General features: G+C 45.1%; 1 protein-coding gene across 3 annotated transcripts; it reads right to left on the bottom strand.

Moving 5' to 3' along the window:
• Window positions 1-2,606: 2,606 nt before the first annotated feature.
• Window positions 2,607-25,849, bottom strand: SLC19A2 (solute carrier family 19 member 2). Of its 3 annotated transcripts, none has more exons than XM_027046423.2 (6): window positions 25,415-25,845; window positions 19,024-19,611; window positions 9,017-9,239; window positions 7,288-7,480; window positions 6,806-6,947; window positions 2,607-4,569 (listed from the first exon to the last, which is right to left on the bottom strand). In XM_027046423.2, exons 1-6 carry the CDS (start codon window positions 25,610-25,612, stop codon window positions 4,441-4,443), a joined length of 1,473 nt encoding a protein of 490 aa, XP_026902224.1. In that variant the 5' UTR covers window positions 25,613-25,845; the 3' UTR covers window positions 2,607-4,440. The 3 variants fall into 3 exon arrangements, with proteins under 3 accessions (XP_026902224.1, XP_053065818.1, XP_053065819.1); XM_053209843.1 differs by lacking the exon at window positions 25,415-25,845 and adding an exon at window positions 23,575-25,366; XM_053209844.1 differs by lacking the exon at window positions 2,607-4,569 and having other exon boundaries at window positions 6,813-6,947; window positions 7,206-7,480; window positions 25,415-25,849.

Genomic DNA, 25,849 nt, shown 5'->3' with positions numbered 1-25,849 from the left:
GCCCCTCACTCGTCAGCCCCTCAGTGCGTCCATCCTGCAGCTCCTGGTGCCCTGCCTGGCATTCTTCCCCTCCCGAGCTCCGCTGTCAGAGCTGCGTCTGCTCCTCCCCGCCCCTCTAGCCACTGCGGTCTCACCCCTGCAGATTTGATAGGGATTGGGGGTGGGTGAGCGGCTAGGGAGGGGAGGGCAGAAGTGACTGGTAATTTGCAATGTAGGGTGGGATTCAGAATCCCAAACCGGCTTCTCCACTTTACAGATGCGTGACCTTGTGTGCTTGTTTACACTTTTTAAGCCACCTTTGAAACAGACACACATTCTAGAATGTTGATTTAGTAACCTCAAGTCAGTCCTGTTTCTTACACTGCCAAGTCAAAAAGGCCTTCCTCACCTACACCTAGCCAATTGAAATGGCCATTCGACTAGAAGTTTTAGGTGGTTATCTTCCCGTAAAATACTCCTATACTGTACTGCCAGATTAACTTTCTTGAATATAATGAATATAAGCTTATAATGAATATAAGCTTAATCATTACCCCCATGTCCAATTAATAAACATTAGAAAATGAACCCAAACTGTCCAGCTTTGTCACAACCTCTCTCCGGTCCCTGCTGATCGTACAGTGCACCTACTGGTCTCAAATACACCCCGACGTATTTGGGCCTTCTGAACTATTTATGCCTCTTTCTCCACTACACTGGTTCCCCTTTCCAAATTTCTGTTAAAAATCCTACCCTAAATGCCATCTCCTCCAGGAAGTCACTTAGGGTTTTCCCAATGTCCTTGTTCTCTTGGAGACAAGGCTTTTTCTTACTGGAAAATGGTTAATGGAATCTGCCACTATTTTTTTAATACAGTTGGACATTTATGTTGTCCTACTTTCCCATTTTTAAATTCCTTGAGAGCAGGAATCATGACTTTTTCATCTGTTGTATCCCCTGAAGAGCTTTCCAGAATATAAAAGTAAGGGGAGGGGCGCGTGGGTGGCTCAGCGGATTAAGCATCCAACTTCGGCTGGGGTCATAATCTTGCAGTTCGTGGGTTCGAGCCCCACATCGGGCTCTGTGCTGACAGCTCAGAGCCTGGAGCCTGCTTCGGATTCCGTGTCTCCCTCTCTCTCTGCCCCTCCCCCACTCATGCTCTGTCTCTCCAAAATAAACATCAAAAAAATTTAAAAAAAGGGGAGGAGGTGTTTGAAAGCCTGTGATTGTTTCCATTTTGATTGAAACATTAAAAAAAAAAAAAAACTTCCCTTGAAAAGTGCAATTTTGAGATTCACGGCTACAAGCTAATTGTAAACACAAAGGATGAAGGAACAGATTTCTCAGTCCCGTACTGTGCCTCCAGTGTGCGGGTGCTTTCGGATATGCTTTCTTGTCTTTGTGGGTCATTCCCACTTACCCATGAGGACACTGAAGGTCAACAGAGTGACTTCCCTACTGCTGCCCTGCTTTGAGTGGCAAACCTAGCAATTTGAACTCCCTTCTATCATACCGGCATCACTTGATGAAAAAGTAATCAGTACCTCCACAAGATCCTTTTCCAGAATCAAAGGAGGGGATGTTCACAAATGCCTTTTCCAAACTAAAACTTGTTACTCAGGTGTAAGGGATTAGTGACAAGGAGGCCACCATAGTAAGTAAAACAAACAGGTGTCCAATCTCGATCATGTTGAGCACAATGCCATGAATAAACCGTCTAGTGGAATGGAGGTCATTGATAAGCATTTTAATCTTAACATTTCCTGTTAAGTACATTTGATGCACTTTAAAAAAAGTAATGGCATTTAGCTGTTACACTGGCAGGTATTAAGTCTGTTACATAGTATTTATGTAGTTGAATATTCATATGGCGCTAGGATGTGATTTATACAACAAAAAAGACGAAAATAAGACACGGTCCCAGCTCAGAAGGCTTACAATCCAAAAGGCATCAAGATACAGGGGATAGAACTATAGGGACAGAAAGCTTTATCTTCAAAATATCTTTAAAAAACTTTTTGGCATGAAAATTTATGAATCTTTGATTGATAATCAATGTAATTGCTTCAAATGAAGCAGATTTAGGGATGGGATATTAAAGGGAAGGTACTCCTTTGGATACTGTGACAAACGAGTGACTTGGTTTCTGGGACATAATGAACAAGTGATTCTCAACTGATGGCAAGAAGGTGCTTTCCCGGATGTCAGAATATTTGGGGCTGGAACAAAGAGGCTAGGAAGTTGCAAACTACCATGGCACCTTCCGCCCTTGATTTGACTGAATTTCCTTTATTTTTAAAAGTCAGTTAACGTTGAAGGGAATGTGAGTCTTTTTGGTTTCTCAAAGGACGAGGGCTTTAAAAAGAGAGATGAGAGGTGCCAAGAGGAAGACCGAGAAAAACAAACAGTGCAGTGTGGTGCTAGAAATAACAGGGAAAATGACAGAAATAAGGGGGAGGAGTCAAGGTAAGGATCACAAAGCAGTGGGAGGAATTAACAGGATAACAAGGTTAAATACCAAGGCCAGGTGAGGGAAGGCTTACAATGAAAAGGTTTCAATACGTAATCCAAAGCTCCCACTGAAGCAAACAAATACATTTAAAATAATCTGACTAAAAAAGAGAAAATAGGTTGTAAAATATTTATTTAATAAAAATAATTTCATAATTTATACAGAGTTGGATAAAATGTACAGATTTTTTTCACTTCTCTGCAAAACTGCACACAGCACAACTTGCAAACTGGTCTGGGCGTTCTATAAGTATGGTCATGTGCCGGGAGATGACCTTGTTATTGTCTTCAATAAGTCAAGGCTCCAGTTGTGCACCACAAACTTTGAATTGAATTCTAGGGAAATATTGCTTTGGTAACATGAGTGATGTGATTGTACCGCGGCCCATTTTATTAAAAAGCATTAAATAAAGTCCCTTGAACATCACTTCTCTACTTGTTTCTGAGTGAACAATTCCCTACGCAGCAAAACCAAAGATAAGGTATAAAATTAGAGGCTGTACTTTCATAATATCGCTTCCCCTTCCCTTAGTGTTCTTTTCCTTCCCTTGATCAGAAGGGAAGGTGAATGGCAAATGACCTATACTCATCTGCATTTACTTCTGGAATTGCCACTTACACGAAACACATATGTCAATTCCGGAATCTTGAAACTAGTATTCACACTGTGTACCTGTGTTATTCTAAATAAATTAACCTAGGTTTTTTTTCAAGATAAGGCAACAAAGTTGGCTTTCAAATAGTTATCATGACTCACATACACCAGCAGCCACTTGGTAGACTAATGACAGAATTAAATGTATACACAACATTTTTTCCAAGTACCCTGGAAATGGAACCACTAGCAATTATTATTTTAAGCAGATATTCCAAGATGATCCGCCCTTCGAAACAAAGGCAGATTTAATGTACAAAATGCAGGAATCAGGTCTATCCTAGTTCCTGTCCCACTGAAATAATCAAAAAGAGTCTCAGTTTTTGAAAAGGCCTTGTAATAATCCAACAAACCTAACTCCTAATGACATCTTGATCTTGGATAAGAAGGACAAAGCATATAAAAACTATAAATAGGGATGAAGATATTAAAAAAAAAAAAGACTTCTCATTTTATTCTGGAAATAAAAGGGAGTGCAAATACAAAATGAGCTGGTTGGGCTAGTGGTATCTTTAGCTCATAGATGATCTTCTCCTTATAGGATTAATAGTCCTTCATACTCAAGGCTAAAAGATAGGCAAATAGAGCTTAAGTTTTCTGATTAGGTGTCTTCATTTCGATTTATCAGCAGGCCTCAAAACTTGCCTTATTTTCTAACTAAAAGAGCTTCTCTGGGAAGCATATGAATAACGCAAAAGTGTACTTCTAAAGACAATCTACACAAATACAAAATTGTCAAGATGGAAACTGAGAACATTCATACAATAAGTGTTTTAAAAATAACTAAAAATTAGAAATGACACACATTCCCAATAGGACAGAACACCAAACCAGAGCAAATATTGCCGGTGATAAAAACAACTTTCATCTGTAGAAACACAAATGCACATGAGTAACAAAGAGATACGAGTGAAGTTGAACAGACACAGGTGCTGTTGGAACATAGTATCCTGTGGCCCGCAGAGCCCTGGTCCCGAACCAGGCCTCTGAGACACCAGACTCACTGTCAAGTATAAATGCCACGTGTTGCTTGAGTGCTCTTGAGTACCCGGTTTTCAAAATCAAGTTCACTTTTGTTATCAGAAGACAGTAATCCTTAAATTAGCTTCCATAAATAATCCGCGAGATAAACTTTGCCTCTGACTCCCCTAAACAGGATTGTTACTCTAGGAGCACAAGGTAGAGTCAATTGGCTGCTCTGAAGCCTTAAAAAGCACGTTCATAAACACGTCTACATACTAAAAAATTAAATATATCCAGGCACAGTTGCTGTGCAGAGTTTGCTAAGCAGTGTATCACAAAGTGGTTACTCGAGAACTTGATTCTGCGTCTTCTTGCTTTCTGCATTTCTTCATAATACTAACTGAACCACTGGCCAGGAAAACCACAGCGATGAGTGCAAAATAACCGGCGTAGATCAGGAACTAAAAGGGGTAGGGAAAAGAAGTAATTTAGAGAATTATCGATTACAAGAGGAGATATTGTATTGGATATAGGTGAACACCTCCTATGATTAAAGGTATATTCAGTGTCTCTATAAACCTTCAAAAAACACCGTGTGCTCCCACGATGTGCCCGGCACCGGCAGCGCAAGGGGCAGCACAGCGTGGTCGTACTGAAGCCTGACCGCCTCGGCGCAAATCTGGACTCCATCCCCGGCGAGCCGGGTGACTCTGACCGAAATACTTCATCTCTGCGCCTGGGTTTCATTTACAAAACGGGAAGTCACAATATCCCCCATTTTTTTCTGGGTCACTGGGAAGGGATGAAATCATATGTGTTTATCCACACAATGCTAAAGCTGATAATACGACTGCTTTTATTTTTGTTGCTGTTGTTATAATTGAAACTGCTTTTATTTTTGTTGCTGTTGTTACCATTGCATCACGGTCTCTTCCCTCAAGCTGATAGGTTAAAGTACGACCACCAGGCCAAATTCTGAAGATAAAGAACTTCTATTCCTCCCCAGAGGAGGGCAGTAGAGAGTCTACTATATTCCGCCATAGGATGACTTTTTGTAAGAATCTTCTCTAGGCCAGTATTTTAAGGTGACTATACAGTTTATCGACATCTTCATCACCACTTTCTGAAAATAACGCACGACGTACTGAGAAGCTGGCTCGGTTGTGCGGTAAGAGTGTCACTCTGAGCCAGGTTCTTTACAATTTGGATACATTTTCCTATAGGAAACCTGTTAATTAATCATGGCCGAGTTTCGGCACAGCCTGCAAAATTCTGTAATCCCGTACTTTTAAACCCGCCGCTTCTACAGCAGGATGACAAGCACTTGGCTTCTCTCCCACCCTCCATTCCAAATCTGAGCGCCTAACGCTTGAGAAGTCCTCTCAAGCTTTTCACTGCTGGTAGTGACCGGGAAACAGAAAGTAATGCGCTCCCGCTCTACTCCCCCCCACTCCCCGCCCACCTTTCTGAGGCACCACCGTCCAGGGAGAGATAATTAGGCCTTGAAGCTGGTTTAAAGCCTAACTTTGCCACATTACTACTGACCACGTGACCTGAAACACTGAACGTTACTTAACATCTCTCAGACTCGTTCTCTCGATGTCCAATCCTGCCTGCAGCTCTGTAAAATTCTATAGAGTGCCTGGCACACAGGAAGCACTTAGTGCACATTACCAACTGTGATTACGATTTCTCTTTTAGATTTTTCAGTACAAAGTTCATTACTGCTAACGTGCTGGGTCTCTATCGAAAGAAAGAAAACTAGTATCTTAAGCGTGGAGGGAATAATGGAGAAGGAATCATTTCGGCTGGGCTGGGGGTGGGGTAGGCACTTTTTGATTCAGTTGCCCATTCTGCCAAAGTACAGAGCAAGCCCCACCTACTAACTCACAATGCACGAAGGCATACACGACACACGGTTCCAGAATGAATAAGAGTGTCCACGCTGGCTTTGGGCGTTTGTGCAGGTGTTTTCTCAATGGGTCATATGTTAAGAACCTTACTGCTGTTCATCAGAAGTCACTACCTTGCTATTTGGGCGGGCAGCATTTTTAATAAAGAAGGGAGGAGCCTTCAGAAGGGTGAGTCGAAGCAGGGCATCTCACACACAGGAGCCAGTATTCCATGTACAGAATTAAAAATGGAGGGAAACGGGGGCGCCTGGGTGGCTCAGTCAGTTGAGCGTCTGACTTTGGCTCAGGTCATGATCTCGCAGTTCGTGGGTTCAGGCCCCGCGTCGAGCTCTGTGCTGACAGCTCAGAGCCTGGAGCCTGCTTCAGATTCTGTGTCTCCTCCTCTCTCTGCCCCTTCCCCACTCATGCTCTGTCTCCCTCTGTCTCTCAAAAATGAATAAATGTTAAAAAAAAAAAATTTTTTTTTTAAAATGGAGGGAAATGATGGATGAGGCAGCGGAAAAGCTCGGCCTGGAGGGCACCAACATTACTTCTCGCCTCTGTCAGGCTCTCGAGTGACGCTCAAAAACGTTCTAGGTCCTCGCCAAAAAGATGACGGTCCCACCATCCTCCAGGGAGAAAAGAACTCAGGACGGGGATCGGCCAAAGGAAGGAGGGAACACTCCTACTTTTTATTTTATATCTGTCTGTACTGTTTGGCTCGCAGTAGGCATGCTCGACTTGGTCACTCTGATCACCTGCCGTTATGACTGGAACACCTTGCGTGTCGAAACACAACTCTTACCTGGGTGGTAATTTCTAAGCCGAGGCCGCTGGCATCCACCACGATGAGAGTAAGCAGGGTCTGCAGGACCAGCGCAATGAAGGTATTGACACCAAACACTAGGGCGTAGCGCTCCATGCTGAGGTTGGCAGCGATCTGAAAACTTCAACAAAACAAAACAAAACAAAACACAAAAGGATGAGTAGACAGGAATTACTCCCTAGGTAGTTACGACTTTTGCTTCAGTTATGAAGAGCAGCCCCTTCTTTCTGCTGCTGGGCGATTCCCTTCCCAACCAAGTGAAAGGCACTTTGTTGCCAAACGCTGTAAATCTCATGCAGGCATCTGAACAGAGCGGGACTACGGGACCAAGGACGTAAATGAACCTCGCCCTTGAGGCTCCCTCGGGAGGAGAACCTACACTTTTCATGGGTTTGTGAAGAGACCAAGAAGTTTATCCTGTCACAGCTTTTCCTAGCGCTTCCTTGAGGCAGAACACATACGTTGCTATAGTGATGAGTAACATGTAGATGATCCTGAAGACGACGTAGGACGTGTAGCACACCCAGATGTTCTGCACGGTATCCATGATGTAGACCGCGGCGGCGATGAGCAGAGAAAACAGAGACAGCATCATCTCCCCCCAGGTGGACCAGGATATTTTTATGTAGCCGACTACAAACACGGCAACAGCACCTACAAAATGCAGAGAGAAAAGCGCTCTAGTTATTTTGCTCCACAAACGCGATTTCAATCAACTAAAAATTCAGCTCGGGTTATTACATTTTAAAATCTCGTAACTTACAAATAGGGTAGCTCAAGATTATGGAGGGCCTGGAAAGGCAGAGAATTTGGGACTTGACGGAATAAGTAACTTGGAGCCACTGAGAGACCACGAAGAGACCGAATGACAGCAGCTGGCGAGGAGACGGGAGGACGCAGACCCAGGGGTGCCGCCAAGGAACAGGGTGCTGAGGCGGACGCAGAGGCGGGAGTCAAAGAGAGCCGCTGCTTCCGGCCTGACCACACGACACGGCGGGAGGGATCGTCTCTCCTCCTGCCTGAGCAGCAGTCCAGAGCATGGCAAAAGGGCATCTCCTCTCTTTGGGAAACGATGACGCTGGTAACCATAGCTAAGATGTGCAGAGTGCCTTCTAAGTGCCAGACACAGTCAGAAGTGTTTACAGAAAGCACGGAATGCCGTCTAAAAACCTTATGAGGGGGCGCACCTGGGCGGCTCAGTCGGTTAAGCGTCCAGACTCTTGATTTCAGGTCATGATCTCACGGTTCGTGAGTTCAAGCCCCGCACTGGGCTCTGCGCTGACAGCGCGGAGCCTGCTTGGGATTCTCTCTTGCCCTTTTTTTTTTTTTTTTTTTTACGGTTATTTATTTTTGAGAGACGAGAGAGAGACACACACGGCACGAGAGGGGAAGAGACAGAGAGAGAGGGAGAAGCAGAATCCGAAGCAGGCTCCAGGCCCTGAACTGTCAGCACAGAGCCCCACGTGGGGCTCCAACTCACGAGCTGCAAGATCGTGGCCTGAGCCAAAGTCGGATGATGCTCGGCCGACTGAGCCACCCGGGTGCCCCTCTCTCTCGCCTTCTGTCTCTCAAAGTAAATAAATAAACATTAAAAAAAAAAAAAAAAAAAGAACCGTATGAGATAGGCCAACAAATTAGAACGGGACGGGACGACAGAATATAATGGTCAAGGACGCAGTCTCTGAGTTCAAACCTTAACCCAACTACGTACCATCTGTACTGTCTCGGGCGAGTTATTAACCTATCAGTCTGGGTTTCCTGAACCGTAAGATGGGGATACTAACTGTAACTGTCTCAGGAATTTTGTGAGGACTGAGTTAATATACCTGAAGTCGTTAGGACAGCATTTGGTACATATTACCACTCAACGTGTGCTAGTTATTGCCACTCCCAAGCGTCACATCAAGTGACGGAAGCACCCAAAACACCCGGAGATGGCGCAAACCCGCATAGGAGGACAATTCTGCAAACCAGTACGCTGGGTTTCCCAACAGGGTATAAAGGACTCCAGTTTGCGAATCGCGGCCACCCGCAACTGGAGCACTGCTGAATTTCTCCCTAAATCAGAAAGCCAGAGCTCAAAACAAATAAACCAGGCCTTGGGGGTCACCTCCAGTTCCCGAGGGGAGAGTAAAATCAGATCGTGGCGGACTTAACCTCCGGGGGAATGTGCCGCCCCACACCGCTTACCCAGGAGGGTGGACACGGCCTCCACGCCGCCGTTGTAGATGGCAGCATCGCGAGAGGGCATCACCGTCTCCCACAGGCCCTGGGCGTAGTTCACGACCTGGAAGTAGCCGCAGGTGGACAGGGCCCACCACACAGACCAGCAGAGCAGAGGCCGGGAGGAGTAGCACATCAGGAAGTCATCCCACAGGACCTTCAGCACGAGGAGCCGCTCTGGCGTGGGTTCCTTCACAGCAAACGGAGAGAAAGATGCAAATACTGTGAAGGTGACTACAGATAGCAACTGTATAGACCCGGTTTTCTACTTGTCTTTTTCCTTGTGAAAGGCAACCGCTTATTTATTTTTACGCATCTAAATGTCTTTTTCATGTTTATTTACTTTGGAGAGAGAGAGAGAGAGAGAGACAGAGCGTGAGCAGGGGAGGGGCAGAGAGAGAGGGAGAGACAGAATCCGAAGCAGGCTCCAGGCTCTGAGCTGTCAGCACAGAGCCCGATGTGGGGCTCGAACCCATGAACTGTGAGATCATGACCTGAGTCGAAGTTGGACGCTCAACTGACTGAGCCACCCAGGTGCCCCTATTTTTATGCATATAAATGGTGTATATACAGGCCTACCTCATTTTGTGGTGCTGCACTTCACTACACTTTGCAAATTTGTGTGTTTAACAAATGGAAGGTTTGTGGCAACCCTGTGTGGAGCCAGCCTGTCAGAGCCAGGTTTCTTCTAGTATCTGTCACTTCATGTCTCTGCGTCACATTTTGGGAATTCTCACGAGATTTCAAACTTTCTCATTACTGTTGCATTGTTTTTAAAGAATTTTTTAACGTTTATTTACCTTTGAGAGAGACAGAGAGAGCATGAACAGGGGAGGGTCAGAGAAAGAGGGAGACACAGAGTCTGAAACAGGCTCCAGGCTCTGAGCTGTCAGCACAGAGCCCGACGCGGGGCTCGAACTCACAACCTGCAAGGTCACGACCTGAGCCGAAGTCTGACGCTCAACCGACTGAGCCCCCCAGGCGCCCCTCATTACTATTACATTTTTTGTGGTGACCTGTGAAGTTACTACTGTTGTTGTTCTGGGGAGCCATGAAGCGTACCCACAGAAGACGGCCAACTTAATCAGTGCAAGTTGCGTGCGTTCTGACTGCTCCACCGACTGGCTAGTCTCCCTCCACTTCCCCCTTTCCTGAGACACAATGATATTGAGATGAGGCCAAGGAATAAGCCTACAGTGGCCACAAAGGGTTCAAGTGAAAGGAAAAGGCATACGTCTGTCACTTTAAATCAAAAGCTAGAAATGGTTAAGCTCAGTGAGGAAGGCTAGCCGAGAGCCTGGACGGGCAGAAAGCTAGGCCTCTTGTGCCCAACAGTGGCCAGTTTGTGAATGCAAGGGTAAAGTTCTTGAAGGAGATCAAAAGTGCTACTACGGGAAACACGCAATTGATAAGAAAGTGAAATGGCCTCATCACTGACATGGAGAAAGTTTCAGTGGCCTGGATAGACGCTCAAACAGCCACAGTGTTGCCCCGAAGCCAAAGCCCAACCCGGAGCAAGGCCCTCGCGAGCTCTTCAATTCTGTGAAGGTTCAGGCAGCTGAAGAGGCCGCAGAAGAAAAGCGTGAAGCCAGCACAGGCTGGCTCACGTGGGTCAAGGAAAGAAACCGTCTCCACCACGTACAATGCAAGGTGGGGCGGCAGGTGCTGGCGGACAAGTTGCAGCCGGCAAAAAGATCGCAATGTGCTGAAAGCCCAGAAGGTGGTTAGCAGTTTTTAGCAAAGTATTTTTACACTAGAGTACATGCATTGTTTGTTTGTTTGTTTTCAGACATACTGCCATTGCCCATTTACAGTATAATGTAAACACAACTTGTAGGTGCACTGGGAAATCCAAACATTCATTTGACTGGCTTTATTCCAATGTTTGCTTTATTGCGGTGGTCTGGGGCAGGACATGCGAAATCTCTGAGATGTGTGTGTGTGTGTGTGTGTGTGTGTGTGTGTGTGTGCGCGCACGCGCACGTTGCCGTATATATATGGTACGACTTTTTCTTTTAGTGCTCTGTGAACAGTAGCATAGCTGCATGTAATCAACCCAGCAACGATGTACTGTTTACCAAGTGAAGGTAGAAAGATGGTCAAAGACTGCACGTTTCAGCCAAAGCGAGATGCCACCCCACATCTCCCCACACGGTGGCAAGCGACGTTCAGAATAAGCAACCGTGAGTAACCTTATTAAATCACCGGTCAGTTAGGGTTTGTCAGTGAGAACTTCCTATCCTTAAAACTGACCGATTCACTGTAGAGCAATGGTTGAGACAGAAACCTTGGGAAAAACCAGATCCAAATATTAGCAGTTCTCTACTTAGAGGGTAGTAAGGTGATTAGTGATCTTAATTTTCTCTCCTACGCTTTTTATATTTTATATCACCCAATGCTTGTACAACGGGAAATACTACCACTATAATGAAGTAATAAAGCCACCGCGTTTGTAACGGGGTGAACCGAGGCATTACCGAGCTATGTGCCATCCCCACACCATGCCACAAAGACAAGGTGAAATCCCAGACACCCCAGGAGAAGTCTCTAACTCCTATCTAAGGTCTAATTTATCCAAGTACGCCCTACTTCCTGAGCGACAGGAACTTACACTTTTGTGGCTAACACGGAAAGGCAAGAGGAGAGAACCCAAATGGAGCAAAGGGGAGCTCATCGTGAAGCAGCACATAAGCGCCAGGACGTGTGACAGGAGCCACGTGCCAGATCTGTAAATACATCGGTGGCAGCCGCACAATTCAACCTGCTCTTGTTGGTTGGAGGCCACGTGTCTTGAGGGGCACGAGAACGTTTAGGTGTAAACAGCACCTTCCAGTAGGTAGAGTTAGGTGTTTGCCAGACCAAGTTAAATACCACTGTTTTCTCAGCCCTGTTGTGCAGAGGGAGACTCATCTGTAGCCAAAAACAATGGCTGGGGTGGAAATTTTCGAGCGCATTTGCTTCTTTTATTAAGTGCTTTTGAAGGACACAGTCCTGATACTAACTCTTGCTACAAACAGCAAACGTATTTTCCTGATGACAAGAGGACTATCATTGTTTCCTCTGCTGGTGATGTTCCAATATCCGAAACATAGTAAAAACGTATGGAGTGAGCCTTAACTGATGGGAATAACATACATCTGTTATTAAGAAACAAGACAAGAAACAAAGTAAAATCTGTATCAAGGAAGAATTGCTGTTTGAGATAGACTTTGGGAGACAGACAAGATGTGAATAGAGAAATAATGAAGAACATTCTAGGCAAAGGAAGTAACAAAAGCACGGGAGAAGATGCCGTTGTGGTACATTTGCAATTTAGCAACAGTAAAGTTCTCGCCACACATCAAAAGCTTCTAGGACACTCTCTCTCCTGTTCTGGCCTGTTGTGCACTTATATTGCTCCAAGAATAGTCATTCTTGCCTTGGCCTGGTAGGCTCACAGAGCCTTAGTTCCTAAACCTGAAGTTAGGGCGTTAACAACCTGCTAAGAGTTGGCTTAGAGGCCTGTCTTTGGCTATTCTTTTTCAGGGGGAGATGACACCTGAAGTTCAAGGGCATTAAGCTGTAACAGGGAGGGGGTGCAGCCATGTACACACTCTCTCCCCTCCATCCCAACTCAGACATACCCATTGGCAGGGGTCTCACTGGAGACATCTAGAGGGAACGGTTTGTGACCACAAGGGAAAAAGGGAGGGTCGAAAGGCAGACTATGTCCTTCACACAAGTCTCTATACAACAGTTGTGGCTTTGTGCTCAGGGCTAGCCTGGGGGGAGACTACCAGCCCAACACAAACCTCCCACCAGTCACTTGCACCATTATGGTTCCATTTCTTTGGATTCCGAAAGAAAGCTATTTTGCATGGAAAGACATCGGAAAGCAAGTATTACATAACACTGAGTATAAAAAAAAAAAAAAAAACCATCAAGTTACAAAACTACATGTAGATTATAATTTCATTTACTATAAAATGTATACCTATGAATACATACACATGTGTATATGGAAAGAGATGTTTAGGAAGAAGGTCACTAAACTATTAAGAGTGGTAATCTTTGGGAGCAGCAGTTCAGAGGATTCTGAATTCTTTTTATGTAGTTTTCTGTTTTGTTTCATTAAAAAAATGAAGTAGGAGGGGCGCCTGGGTGGCTCAGTCGGTTAAGCGTCCGACTTTGGCTCAGGTCACGATCTCACGGTCCGTGAGTTCGAGCCCCGCGTCGGGCTCTGGGCTGATGGCTCAGAGCCTGGAGACTGCTTCCGATTCTGTGTCTCCCTCTCTCTCTGCCCCTCCACCGTTCATGCTCTGTCTCTCTCTGTCTCAAAAATAAATAAACATTAAAAAAAAAATTAAAAAAAAAATGAAGTAGGAGTCTTTTTTATAAAATCAGTAAAAATTTTTTTCCTATTCAGATGATATACCTATTAGCTGTATATTGTGTGTGTATATATATGTGTGTGTGTGTGTGTGTGTATATGTATACATATATATACACACACATACATATATAGCGACTCCTGAAATTAAGTAAATAAAGGCCATTTCTCCCTGAAATGCTAGGAAAATCTCAGTGGAATGAGAACCAAGCAATATTCCATAGTTGGGCCTACTCACACCATCCCTAGGCTCAGCTCACTGGTTTATCAAAATGGGCGTGTGGTTTCAGATTTCACTCAAAAAAGGGGTTCTGACGCTGTCTTAAAAACAAAATAACAAAACTTGGAGTTATTTCTCTACCAAGGAATAGGGGTCTCTATTATAGAGGATTTTGAAGTCAACTAGATCTGGGTTTATTTTACTGAGAGAGAGAGAGAGCACGCGTGAGAAAGAGAGAGCAAGCAAGCACGCAGGGGCAGAGAGAGAGGAAGAGAGAGAATCCCAACCAGGCTCAGCTCAGCGCAGAGCCCGACGCGGGACTCGAACCCACGAACCGTGAGTTCATTACCTGAGCCAAAATTGGCACTTAACCGACTGAGCCATCCAGGCGCCCTGATCTGGGTTTATTCTGACTGTGCTGTTTGTAGGTGCCTTTGGGTGAGTTATCTGACATACGCTTCAGTTCCCTCAACTGTAACATGGGGATAGTGACACCTACAACACAGTCTTAGTAAGAACTAAACGAGCTCATGAACCTAAGATTCTTAGCACTGTCCCACAGTGTTAAGTGGGAGTACAGTCCCACTGTACTTAGCACAGCACCCAGGTTAAAATGAATGAGAGCTGAGACGATAATGATGAAGTGTGACAGAAACACACCTGCCTGCCTGCAGATGGAACCAATTTCTAAGTCTTAGGCTTTTTGCTACAAAACGGAAATGAATGTTTACTTCAACAGGCTATTGGAAGAACTAAATGAGGACTGCACGGTATGCAGCAAGTGCTCAATACATGCTCCTTTCCTCTGTACTCTATCATGACTCACTTATGCAACCAACAAATATTGACGAGTGCCCATACTGCGCGTTTGGCAATGTTCTAGATCCTGGGAATACAGCAGAAAAGTCCCTGTCCTCCTTAAACTGACATTTTGGTAAGGAGGACAGACGATAAACACACAGACAAGACAGCTGACAGTAAGAATGATACCATGAAGAGAATAAACAGGGTAATGGACTGGCAAGTAGTGATTAAAGCTGACTTCTGAGTTGATACCTGAGCTGACATAAAGGAACCAGCCATGAAGATGAGAATGAAGGGCAGTCGCAAAGGGTCAGATTGTATGAGGTCTCATAGTCCGTAATGAGAATTTTTGAATTTATTCTACATACAATAGGAAAATATATGGGGGAGAGGGGAGATAGGTAGGGTTTAATGCTTAAACTGTGAAGATTTAAGTCAAGGGCTGATGACTGCAATTAAACCACTCCTATGATATTATGTGTTCTTTACCTATCAGAAGAAAGAAAGTGCTTTCAGATCAATCAGTTCATAAAACTCAGTATTCTAGAGCTAAGGAAAGTTTAGTGATCATCTGGTTTAACATTCTACATTTAAGAGTAGCCTCGGGGGGGCCCCTGGGTGGCTCAGTCGGTTAAGCGTCTGACTTCAGCTCAGGTCATGATCTCAGGGTTCGTTATTTCGAGCCCCGCATCAGCACAGAGCCTGCTTCGGATCCTCTGTCTCCCCCCACCTCTCTCTCTCTCAAAAAAAAGAGTGGCCTCGGTTAAAGAATTAGTGGTATGGAATCACTACCAGATTCTAGTGACATCTTTCATAAGGTTAAGACCAGAGGTAACCTGGTCATTCCCTCATTTACATTGTGGCATTTAATACTTGAAATAACCCGGTGAGGGAGACAGACAAATGAGGAAATTAAGTCTCAAAGAATTAAGAAACGTGCCCAAGATTACCCTGCTGGTGAGTACAAGAGCCCAGGTTTCAACTTCCCTTCCTTCGAAATCCACTATAGTGTGCTGCTAGAAATGATCTTACTTGCATACAAAGTAGAAACACTAATTTTGCTACAGTCAGTGTTCTATAAAGCTCAAACACACACATACGCCAAGAATATGAACGCTTACTAACAGCAAAGGGCATCTGTCTACCAATAAAAGTATAGGTATGTTAACAGGTGTCATTTATTAGGTATTCATTACGTGTCATGGGCTGTGCTAAAGAAGTGGCTTAATTTACATCATTTCTAGCGAATGAGCAATTTAAAATAAAGCAAATCCAACTACAAGCCAAGCACAGAAGGAATCCCGTTTCCTATTTAGGAAAGAAAATCACCAGCTCTGCTGTAATGTCAACACGCTGGGCCCCACGGCAACAGGCTCATTCTGAAAAGGACTCACAAACACCTTAAGGTAACTTGCGGACAAGGGCTATTGCTCTCCTACTTCATCTTCCCTTTCAAGATCAAGATCAAACCACCCACCTGTCTACCTACCCCTTTTTTTACTGTATCTACTACAGTTATGATTTATGGTTCAGTTATGGGCTTTGTCAACTTCAAATGGCACTATGATCCCCGACAGCCATGTTCTGACTCTCCTTCAGGCTCGTGAAAGAGAAACAGCATCGTCTGGGCCCCAAACAGCTGTCCAGCAGTCACGACCGCCTGTTACGGGGTCAGCAGCGGAACCAAGGATATTATGGAACTGACCTGAGTCTAACTTTTACCACACTGTAGCCAACACGATGGTTCTCACCATGCTGTCACCCCAGGGAAAGACTTCACGGAGTGAAGTACAGATCAAGGGGGGGTCTCCTATATGCTCTTTAGTTATGTTTCGGAGTATATCAGGGCAGTTCTGCGTAAGTCACTAATCTCTGTTCCCAATCCTTATCTCTAAAATGAGAGGGTTGATGAGATCTAAAGTCCCTTGTCACTGTAAGATGCTCTGATGGTCCTGCGACCTGTGGGTAGAATCACTTCTAACTCTAGAATTTCATAATTCTTCAGCATGTCAAGTACTGACATCTTGCGTTTCTATAAACAACAAACATCAAGCTGGTCTAGGACAGAGTTTTTTCTAAGTGGTAGGTTACAGCTCATTAACAGGTAATAAAGTCAATCTAGTGGGCAGTGATCTGCATGATAAAAAAAATAAACTGAATGGAAAGTACCAGAATCAAGTGTTGTAAAACCTCTGCTTCAGTTATATCTAAAATATATACACACCTATGAATGGTACTGGTTCCTAAGTAAAATGTGTTTCTTTCTTACTATGTTTCTTACTCTTTCTTACTATGTTCAAAATGGTTTACAACTTACTGGTCTATAAAAATCTTTAGAACTATGACCAATGTTAATATTTAAGATATATATGTATACAGGTATTATATGTATGTATATGGATACTAATTTCCACTAAAGCCATTTCACATCTTTGAAACAATTAACAAAGGATCCTTATTCTTTGTTTTTCTACTACACGAGATCTACAGCTTTCTACTTTTTTGTACTCCAGATGATTCTAACTCTTTCCCTCCTCCATCAGCCCTGGGTTGACTTGCCAACATGAAGGAACTGGCGATTCATTCCTACTTAATCCCTGGTCTTTTGACTGATGCTGCTCACAGGTGCCCCAGTAACCCAAGTTTCACAACGAGTGTCACCTCAGCTCAAGCTCTTTGGGATGAATAACCTACGTTTCAACCGGTAACCACAAGTGAATGGTGGGGGTAGGCAGAAGAGAGGTAATTAGATGCCACATTGAAACAATGTGAGTTAACTCCAGGGGAGGAGCCAAAGACTTTCCTCCTGTAGGCTCTCTCCTCTCCTTCAGCCTATAAGGCCCCCGGAGCATGGTTTTAGGACTGACAGAGCCCACCTGCAAAGTGAGAATTTTAACAGGCTTGTTTCCAAACATGTCCCATGAAAACTGAGACCAATTCGGTATGGTTGGAATGAACCTTGCCCCTCACAGCTTACAACCTGTTGGAAAGATAAGAAGCTATAAAGAAGGGTGAGTGATTGGGGGAAGCAATTAACCTTCCCGGCTAGCCAGACCAGATGGACGGACTATTCAGATGCCATACCTCCCTAAGAGACAATTTCATAGCCACACTTTTAATTAATAGGTATTCCGTCACCCATCTTAGATTTTCCTCTTGTGATTATCTACTCTGTGGTACTCATTACTACCCCGTTCTGGTGAAATGTCATTTGAAAATGAATTATCAGGGGGCGCCTGGGTGGCTTAGTCGGTTAAGGATCCGACTTCGGCTCAGGTCATGATCTCGTGGTTTTTGAGTTCAAGCCCCACATCAGGCTCTGTGCTGCTTGGGATTGTCTCCCTCTCTCTCTGCCCCACCCCACCTCCCCACCAAAATAAATAACGTAAAAAAATAAATAAATAATTAAAAAAAAAGAAAATGAATATCAGACATTGCTTTCAGCACACAAGAGGAAGAAAACTTTCTAACCTTAAATACTTTAGGCATCAATTCAGAAACTGGAAGATGTTCATCATTTATTGGAATCATTTCAACTATTTATTCAGTAAAAATTTCAGAGGGCTTTCTTTGTATAGCCAGTAAAGATGAGGAAGAGACAACTCCTGCTGTGGCTTGTTTTTTTGTTTTTGTTTAATTAAAAAAAAAAATTTTTTTTTTAATCCTTTTATTTATTTTTGAGAGAGAGACAGTGTGTGAGTAGGGGAGGAGCAGAGAGAGAGGGAGACACAGAATCCAAAGCAGGCTCCAGGCTCTGAGCTGTCAGCACAGAGCCCGATGCGGGACCCAAACCCACAAACTGTATGATCATGACCTGAGCCAAAGTCAGATACTCAACCGACTGAGCCACCCAGGAGCCCCATTTTTTTTTTAATTTTTAAAAAAATGTTTATTTAGGGGCGCCTGGGTGGCGCAGTCGGTTAAGCGTCCGACTTCAGCCAGGTCACGATCTCGCGGTCCGTGAGTTCGAGCCCTGCGTCAGGCTCTGGGCTGATGGCTCAGAGCCTGGAGCCTGTTTCCGATTCTGTGTCTCCCTCTCTCTCTGCCCCTCCCCCGTTCATGCTCTGTCTCTCTCTGTCCCAAAAATAAATAAATGTTAAAAAAAAAAAAAATGTTTATTTATACTTAAGAGACACAGAGAGAGAGAGAGAGAAATGGATAGAATCCGAAGCAGGCTTTAGGCTCTGAGCTGTCAACACAGAGTCCAATGCGGGGCTCAAACTCACGAAGGGTGAGATCATGACCTGAGCCGAAGTAAGATGCTTAACTGACTGAGCCCCGTCCCCCATCCCCCAGGTGCACCTGCTATGGCTTCTTAAGACCTCTCTGACACAAGCAGTATGATGTGGTGCTGGTCTGACTTTGGAGGTTATTCACCTCAGGACAGAATGTATTGGCCATCCCTAATATAAATCAGCCCTGTCTTTAATCAATAAATGAATGAACCAGTGAACCAACCCAGGATAAAAAACTGAGTCAAGATGAATACAAGGGCTAGCAAGAGGGGTTTTCCTGTCTGTTTTGTCATCGTTGCTCTAACAGCCAGAGCAGCCGCCGCAAGGTGTCTAAGGCCACACTTACCGGCTCCTCCGTATTTAGAGGCATTTTTGACTCCGGGTCCTCCCACCCTGGAAGGTGGTTTGCAGCCGTAGTGTTGGTTACAAAGCCGCCATTCTGTGCCTTGATGCCATTCGTTCTCTGGCAAGTGGAAGGAACGTGGTGAAAGAACAGGCTCTTCTGTGGCATGGGCAGAAACCAGGCCACGGCAAAAGCCACCGAGACACAGGTAAGAGAGATGACATTCAGGCTGAACAGGGACCAGCCTGCCACGGAGACGAGGATCTGCCCGAGGACGGAGCCCACCGTAAAGCCCACCAAGGTGGCACTCCGACAGTAACTCGTGACCTTCTGGTACATGGTCAGGTCTACCACACTGTAGATGTAAGAGTAATAGGCGATTTCAGTGGCTGTGGCGATGCCATAGAAGAACTCCAAGAACTGAATGGCCAGCAGTCCCTGGGCGTAGAGCAGCATGAACCACGTGACAATAAGGCTGAGTCCCTGTAGCAGGATGACGGGTTTGTACCGGAGGTAGTCTGTGGCAAGGAACACAGGAAACAGCAGCACCAGGTACGAGTAAGTCCATACTGGATAAATTTCATTGAAGACCTGATAAAAAGAGAAAATTAAAAACCTATTAGTGAGATCAACGGACCGGGAATATTCGTAACAATTTACTCTCATAAAACAACCTACCAGCACCTCTGATAAATCCTTACTGACCGAAGAAGTCTCGACAGCAATTCTGATAATTGGAATATACTTCCCCGTTTCCGCCCCATCATCTTTTTTCTTTTTTTAAAGTTTATTTATTTATTTTGAGAGAGAGAGAGAGAGAGTGCACGCACGTGCGCGTGCATGAGTGTGAGGAGGGGAGGCGTGGAGAGAGAGAATCCCAAGCAGGCTCCACGAGGTCAGTGCAGAGCCTGAGGCAGGTCTCAAACTCATAGACTGGGAGATTGTGACCTGAGCCAACACCAAGGGTCGGATGCTTAACGCTTAACGGAGTGAGCCACCCAGGCACCCAACCCATGATCTTTTTCTGAAAATCCTCCCCATTCATCAAGGCCTAGTTCAAAGCCTTCCTCATCCTGGAAGACTTTGCTGGAGCAAATAATATCTGTACTGTAACATTCAGAGCTCTCCATACTGCTTTGAACGTGTTGTCTCCCCAATTACCACAGAGCACTGGTTCCTAACCGTGGTTGCACATCTCCTGTGGAGCTTTAAAAAATCTGGATGCCCAGCCAAAGGCCAGTCTTTACGACCTCCCAGGAGATTTTATCTGAGCCAGAGCTGAGGACCACTGCCTTAAAAGGGTGGACTCTTCAAGGGTTGACCTGCCACGGCCTTCCAGTTAGCCTGCTGTGTGGATACGTGGCTCAAAAACTGTGTTGGAAATGGATATATGTTTGGGAATGATCATCAATTCTTACTTCTACCCACAGAATAGGGAGCCTTGATCCCACTGTTTGATTAGGTTTCTCTGATTTTCAGTTTAATTTCTTTGGGGGAACAGGTCAAGAGGATAAGTCTGTCCTACAGTCTTGACAGAATAATTATCTGTGGATGACAGGCTTATAGGCAGCTTTGATGTCCTTCTTTTTGCTTGCCTGAAATATGAAAAAAAAATAGAAGTTTTTGTTTTCTTTTTAATGTATTTTTAAAGTTGGGATAAAGTAGAGGTATCTTTACAATAAGCGTTCTACCATAAAGACCCCGCTGGAATTTCACTCCCATCATTTGCTGTGTGATTACAGGCAAGGCTTTTTTTTTTTTTTTTTTTTTTTTTTAGTTCCCTTTAGCCTTAGTCTCCATTATCAGTAAAAGAAGGGTAAGCCCTGGGGCACCTGGGTGGCTCTCTACTCAGGTCACGATCTCATTGTTCCTGGGTTCAAGTCCCGCATTGGGCTCTGTGCTGACAGCTCAGAGCCTGGATCCTGCTTGGGATTCTGTGTCTCCCCCTCTTGAGCTCTGTCTCACTCTGTCTCTCAAATATAAACATTAAAAAAAAAAAAAAATTTAAGAAGGGTAAGCCCAGCAACCACAGGGTTGTCTGCTGCAAGGACTAAGTGAGAGAATACATGTAAATCATTCATTCCACTTTATTTACAGGTCTCAAGCCTTGAGGACTGAAGCTGAAGCAGACCCTTTGGGACAACATAACTATGTAAATCAACTGAACTGTCATCCCCACCCTTGCAACATCAATCACCATAGGAGACTTTCCCCTCTCTTATGCCTACCCCAAGGTCTAGCAAGGTCCTAGTGTGGATACAAGGAAGCCAGTTTCTCAAATGACCATTTCAAAGTCTGGATCAGTGGCCCCAATTTTTAAGTGCTTTCTGAAAGGCAGGCTTTGCTCAACCAACTGAGCCACCCCGGTGCCCCTCATCCTTTCAAATATCAACCTAAAGTGCTTGTATGTGTGGGTCGAATCCACTCCTAACTCGAAACCACGGTTAAGATGATAAAGATGAGGAAAAGTAACATTGCCAAACCTGTAAGGCCGCATAGTAATGAAATTAAAGCAAGTGGGGTGAGGTGTGACGGTGGGGGAAGGGATGGGTTCTTGTTTACTCATTCTAAATACAAGACCGATTTCATCTCCAGGGAAAGAGATCAGCCCAAGATGAATGAATGTCCCTCTCACAGTGTTATCAGCATTATAATAGCAACGTCCGCTGACGTGCACACACTATGATACCAGCCTTACCTACATTGCTTCGTTGAATCCAGCCAGCCTAAGTGGTAAATGCTTTTATTATCTCTATTTTACAACTGAGGAAACTGGGCCTTACAGGAAGGTTAAGTAAATTATCCAAAGTTAGCACAGCTAGTAAGTAATTGGTAGAGGGAGGATCAGAACCTCACTATTCTCAATCTACCATACTGAAAAGCCTCATTTCTTCAACTGGAAACCTGTTACCGATCATGGACTACGTTCCAGGGTTACTTCTATGGCCTGCGCCTTTTTCAACCAGTATGGAGGTGCTTTTATAGGGCATTCACAAAGACCTAATGACCACACAATCACCAGAGCTTAGTCACTGGGTCTCCAAAAGATCCTTTCTCTTTCAATGTTGCCACCGACAAACTGTGACACCGGAAAATGTTTCTACGATGGGTACTTTTAATCTTGAAGGGAAACTTCCTCCGTGCAAAAATGTACAAATTACAGACTCTTATTGTCCATACCCTAGACAATACCTTCTTATCTCAGGTAAAATCTGCCATGTGAGCAAAGGGAACTGATTTTTATCGTCAGGTGCCTGCCCCCAGTCTTTGGATCAGAGTTTGCTTGCGTTTTCTTTCTGAGATACAGAAAGTTAAGAGAGAACAGATGTTCATCTTAAGCTCTAATTCGATTTAGACTTTATTTTAGAATCAAGTTCCAAGTAAACAAGTAGCTAATAAGCTCTTCTTTACACAACACTTCAAGCTGTATGGATATAAAATAAAAAATAAAAAATAAAATAAAATAAAACTTCTGTTCTGAACCTAATTAGGATATATATTCATATGTCATTGTAAGAGAGCTAGGAAATATGGACCTTGAAGGAGAAGAAAGGTAGAGGCTAACAGAAAGAGATCAGCAGGTAGGTATGGGAAGCTTATTCCAAGCAGAGATCACAACTTTGAGCACAGGCTAGTAGATGAGAGACTGGATATACTGGATTTTGGACTAGAAGATTAATGTGGACAAAGCTTGGGCACATGGAAGAAGGCAAGAAGAAAGATGTAGCAGAGGCTAAGGCTGTCAAGGAGGTAAGAGCCAAATTCTGTAAGACTCTGAATACCAGACAGAATAGGTAGAATGTTAAAAAAAAAAAAAAAAAAAAAATCAAAGAAAGGTGGTGAATGTCGAATCATATGCTAAAAAAGATGAAAGAATAAAAAAGTGCTGGTGACATGGAACTCTATTTTATTAAAAGACTGGCTTTCAACTATTAGAACAGAGTCCATTTTTAACCTGTTTAAAACTTATAAAGTGGTACCTAAAACGGGTTAACATTTTTCCTGAAATCTAAGAAGAAAATCCTTCAAGCATGCAAAGATAGAGGAAATTCTGTCCTTCTTCTCCTTCCTTTGCTTTTGGACTTGGTTAACCATAGCTGCATTTAAGATGATCTAAGTTGGCCCTTCTGAAGTCTTCTAGGGGTAAATACAAACTTCAGAACATCACTGACCATGACCTGACATTCACTGTGCCTAAAAGTCATGTAACATTTTTCATTTAACTGCCCACTGGTGAAAGCAAGCATTAAGTCAGGAAGGAGAACAAGTTGTCTATTTATTTCAGTTCTTAGATATTCCAAAAACCCAGGGTTCTGGAGAGAGTGACCGGAGCCATACTGTGCACCAACAACAGAATCAGCCCAGGTCCAAGGTACTCATGAACAAATGACACTCCTTTCTAGACCACCAGATTTCTCTTCAAACTCTGCCCTCCTCCTCCTCCTCCAATTTGCAGGCACAGGAATGTGCTAGGTGTTTGTTACATAATCAGCAAACATTTATGGGCCCTAGCACCCCTGTCCAGCCCCAATGCCAGTGAACATATTCTGTCACCCCAGAAGGCTCTGAGTAGACAGGGCACATGATGACACATGACATAACTCTCAGCCCAGGGCATATGACAAAACAGATCAGCTTTCAAATATCAACACAGAGAGCATGTTTCCTCTCCCCATGTGGCCCTCAGTCCAGCAAGGTGAACAGACTGTGCAGATCACATGGCAGTTCACATGAAATTTTCATTATTCGCAGCTCAGGAAGTATCATTTCTGCTTCAGAGTCAGTAGTAGTTCTGGGTCTCCAGAAGCATTCTCTCTCATTTACTGCAGTCATTTTCTCCTCGTAAAATTATTCTGTTCACAATGTTAAAATGTTAACGATGTTAAAATTCAAATAGGGAATGAATAGCTGTCACAGTCCTTCGTGGAGTGGTCCAAAAGACTGAGAAACAGAAGAGGTGAAGTTGGGTAAAAGGCAGTGATACTTGCTGAAGGTAAGACAATATGAGAAATTCAAATGAAACCCTCAATGCAGGATCCAACACCGACTTTCAATTCCCTGCTAAGCGTCCTTGAAAACGGAAAGGCAAAGCCAACAACAAACTGGACTGTGAATAATTATATCCTGCTCTGGCCTGTTATGCAGGGACGGTGAGTTGCTACTCAAAAGAGGTGATTACTAACCACAGGAAGAAGAGTAAACTTTAAATGGAAGAAGTATTTCACAGCAACTAGGGCAGGGAGGGGATGGAAGGAAAAGTAGGCATAGGAAAAATAATAGTTACTAATAAATGCTCACTCATCTTTCACCCGTTTTAGTGTTCTAGAAAAGAATACCAGGCTTCAGCTTTCAGGCTTGTGGTTGAAAAGCAAAACTAACAGCTGTGAACCAACAATTCACCATGCAAGACAAACTGTAATTAAATGCCAATTATGTGATACCATCTCAGTATCTGCTTTTATCCCAGGAGGTAGGATTTGGGGGCTGGGGGGCAGCATGTCCCTGGACAACGTCTCACCTAAATAAAAATCAAAACAAATTAAGGGGACGGATAGTTGTTTGTCGTTCTGCCCTTATTCGAGCACATCCAAAAAGCCTCAGCTAATTAAAAGTCAAAACAAATTAAGATGATGGATTTTTGTTTGCTGTCCTGCCCTTATTTGAGCACATCCATCCAGTCAAAGGTAAACAAAGTAAGGTATGGGAAGGAGGAGGCTGCGGCTGGAAGAGGGAAGATCCATTCCGAAAGCAGGGGTTACTCCGCACCTGGTTCTCTACTTTCTTCTTTTTTAAAAACAAAGTTTGAGAGCGCGCGCGCCACGTGAGCAGGGGAGGGGCAGAGACGGAGAATCCCAAGCAGGCCCCCGCCGTCAGGGCAGAGCCCCCGCACGGGGCTGATCCCGCAAACACGAGATCGTGATCGCAGCCGAAATCAAGAGTCTGAGGCTTCCCGACGGAGCCACCCAGGCACCCCATGGTTCCCTACTTTCATCATTTACTAAACCTTTGTCCAAAGTACAACTGGCGGTTTCCACTTTTTTATCCGAGTACCCCGCAGCGCCCCCTCCCGCCCCCAGCAGGAACTGCTGGACCAATCTGAGCTGAGAGGAGCTGAACCACAGAGCAGCGTGAGGAGCACGCCGCCGGCAGCACACGCGTGCTGGGGCTCCCCACCCCGACACGAGCCATGCCCCACAAATCCAACAGACGCCAGGAAAACGGCATGGAGTAGCGCAGCGCCGGCCCCGAGCCTCCTGCCAGCTGCGGAAGGGCAAGAAACCCCTGCCCAGAAAGCCTCCGGGGAGCGAGAGCCGTTCCACTCGCTCTTTCCCTGAGCCGCCTCCCGAGCGCCGGCGGTCGGCCGCGCCGGCCCCCAGCCCGCCGCCGCGCCTACCTCCCTCTCCGTCAGGTTCTTGTCCGGCCCCAGCAGGTAAGGGGTCAGGAAGGGCTCGGACGGCCTGAGGCTGGCGAAGAAGCCGTAGGCGCACAGCAGCGCGGTGGGCAAGAACCAGCACTCGCGGGGCACGCGGGCCGTACGCAGGAGCGCGGTGGCCGCCGCCGCCCGTCGGGACACCGGGCCGGGCACATCCATTCGCGGTGCGGAGGGCGGGGACGCGGCCCGGCCCCTAGCTGTTCCCTTTCCGACGCCCGCCGCGGCGATGCTCGAGCGCTGCCCCGGCGCGGGCACCTGGACCCGCCAGCGGCGCCCCTCGCCCTTCGCGTCGGAGCCAGGTCGCGCTCGCCGAACCGCGGCCTCCGCGGGCAGCACTCCAGTCCTCCGCGGCTGCGGACGCCTCACATGTTGGCACCGGAGCCCCAAAGCGAGACC

The sequence above is a fragment of the Acinonyx jubatus genome, chromosome E4 (assembly GCF_027475565.1).
Source record: "Acinonyx jubatus isolate Ajub_Pintada_27869175 chromosome E4, VMU_Ajub_asm_v1.0, whole genome shotgun sequence".
NCBI lineage: Eukaryota > Metazoa > Chordata > Mammalia > Carnivora > Felidae > Acinonyx > Acinonyx jubatus.
Note: the sequence above shows the minus strand (reverse complement) of the source record. Positions and strands in the feature narration are given on the sequence as shown.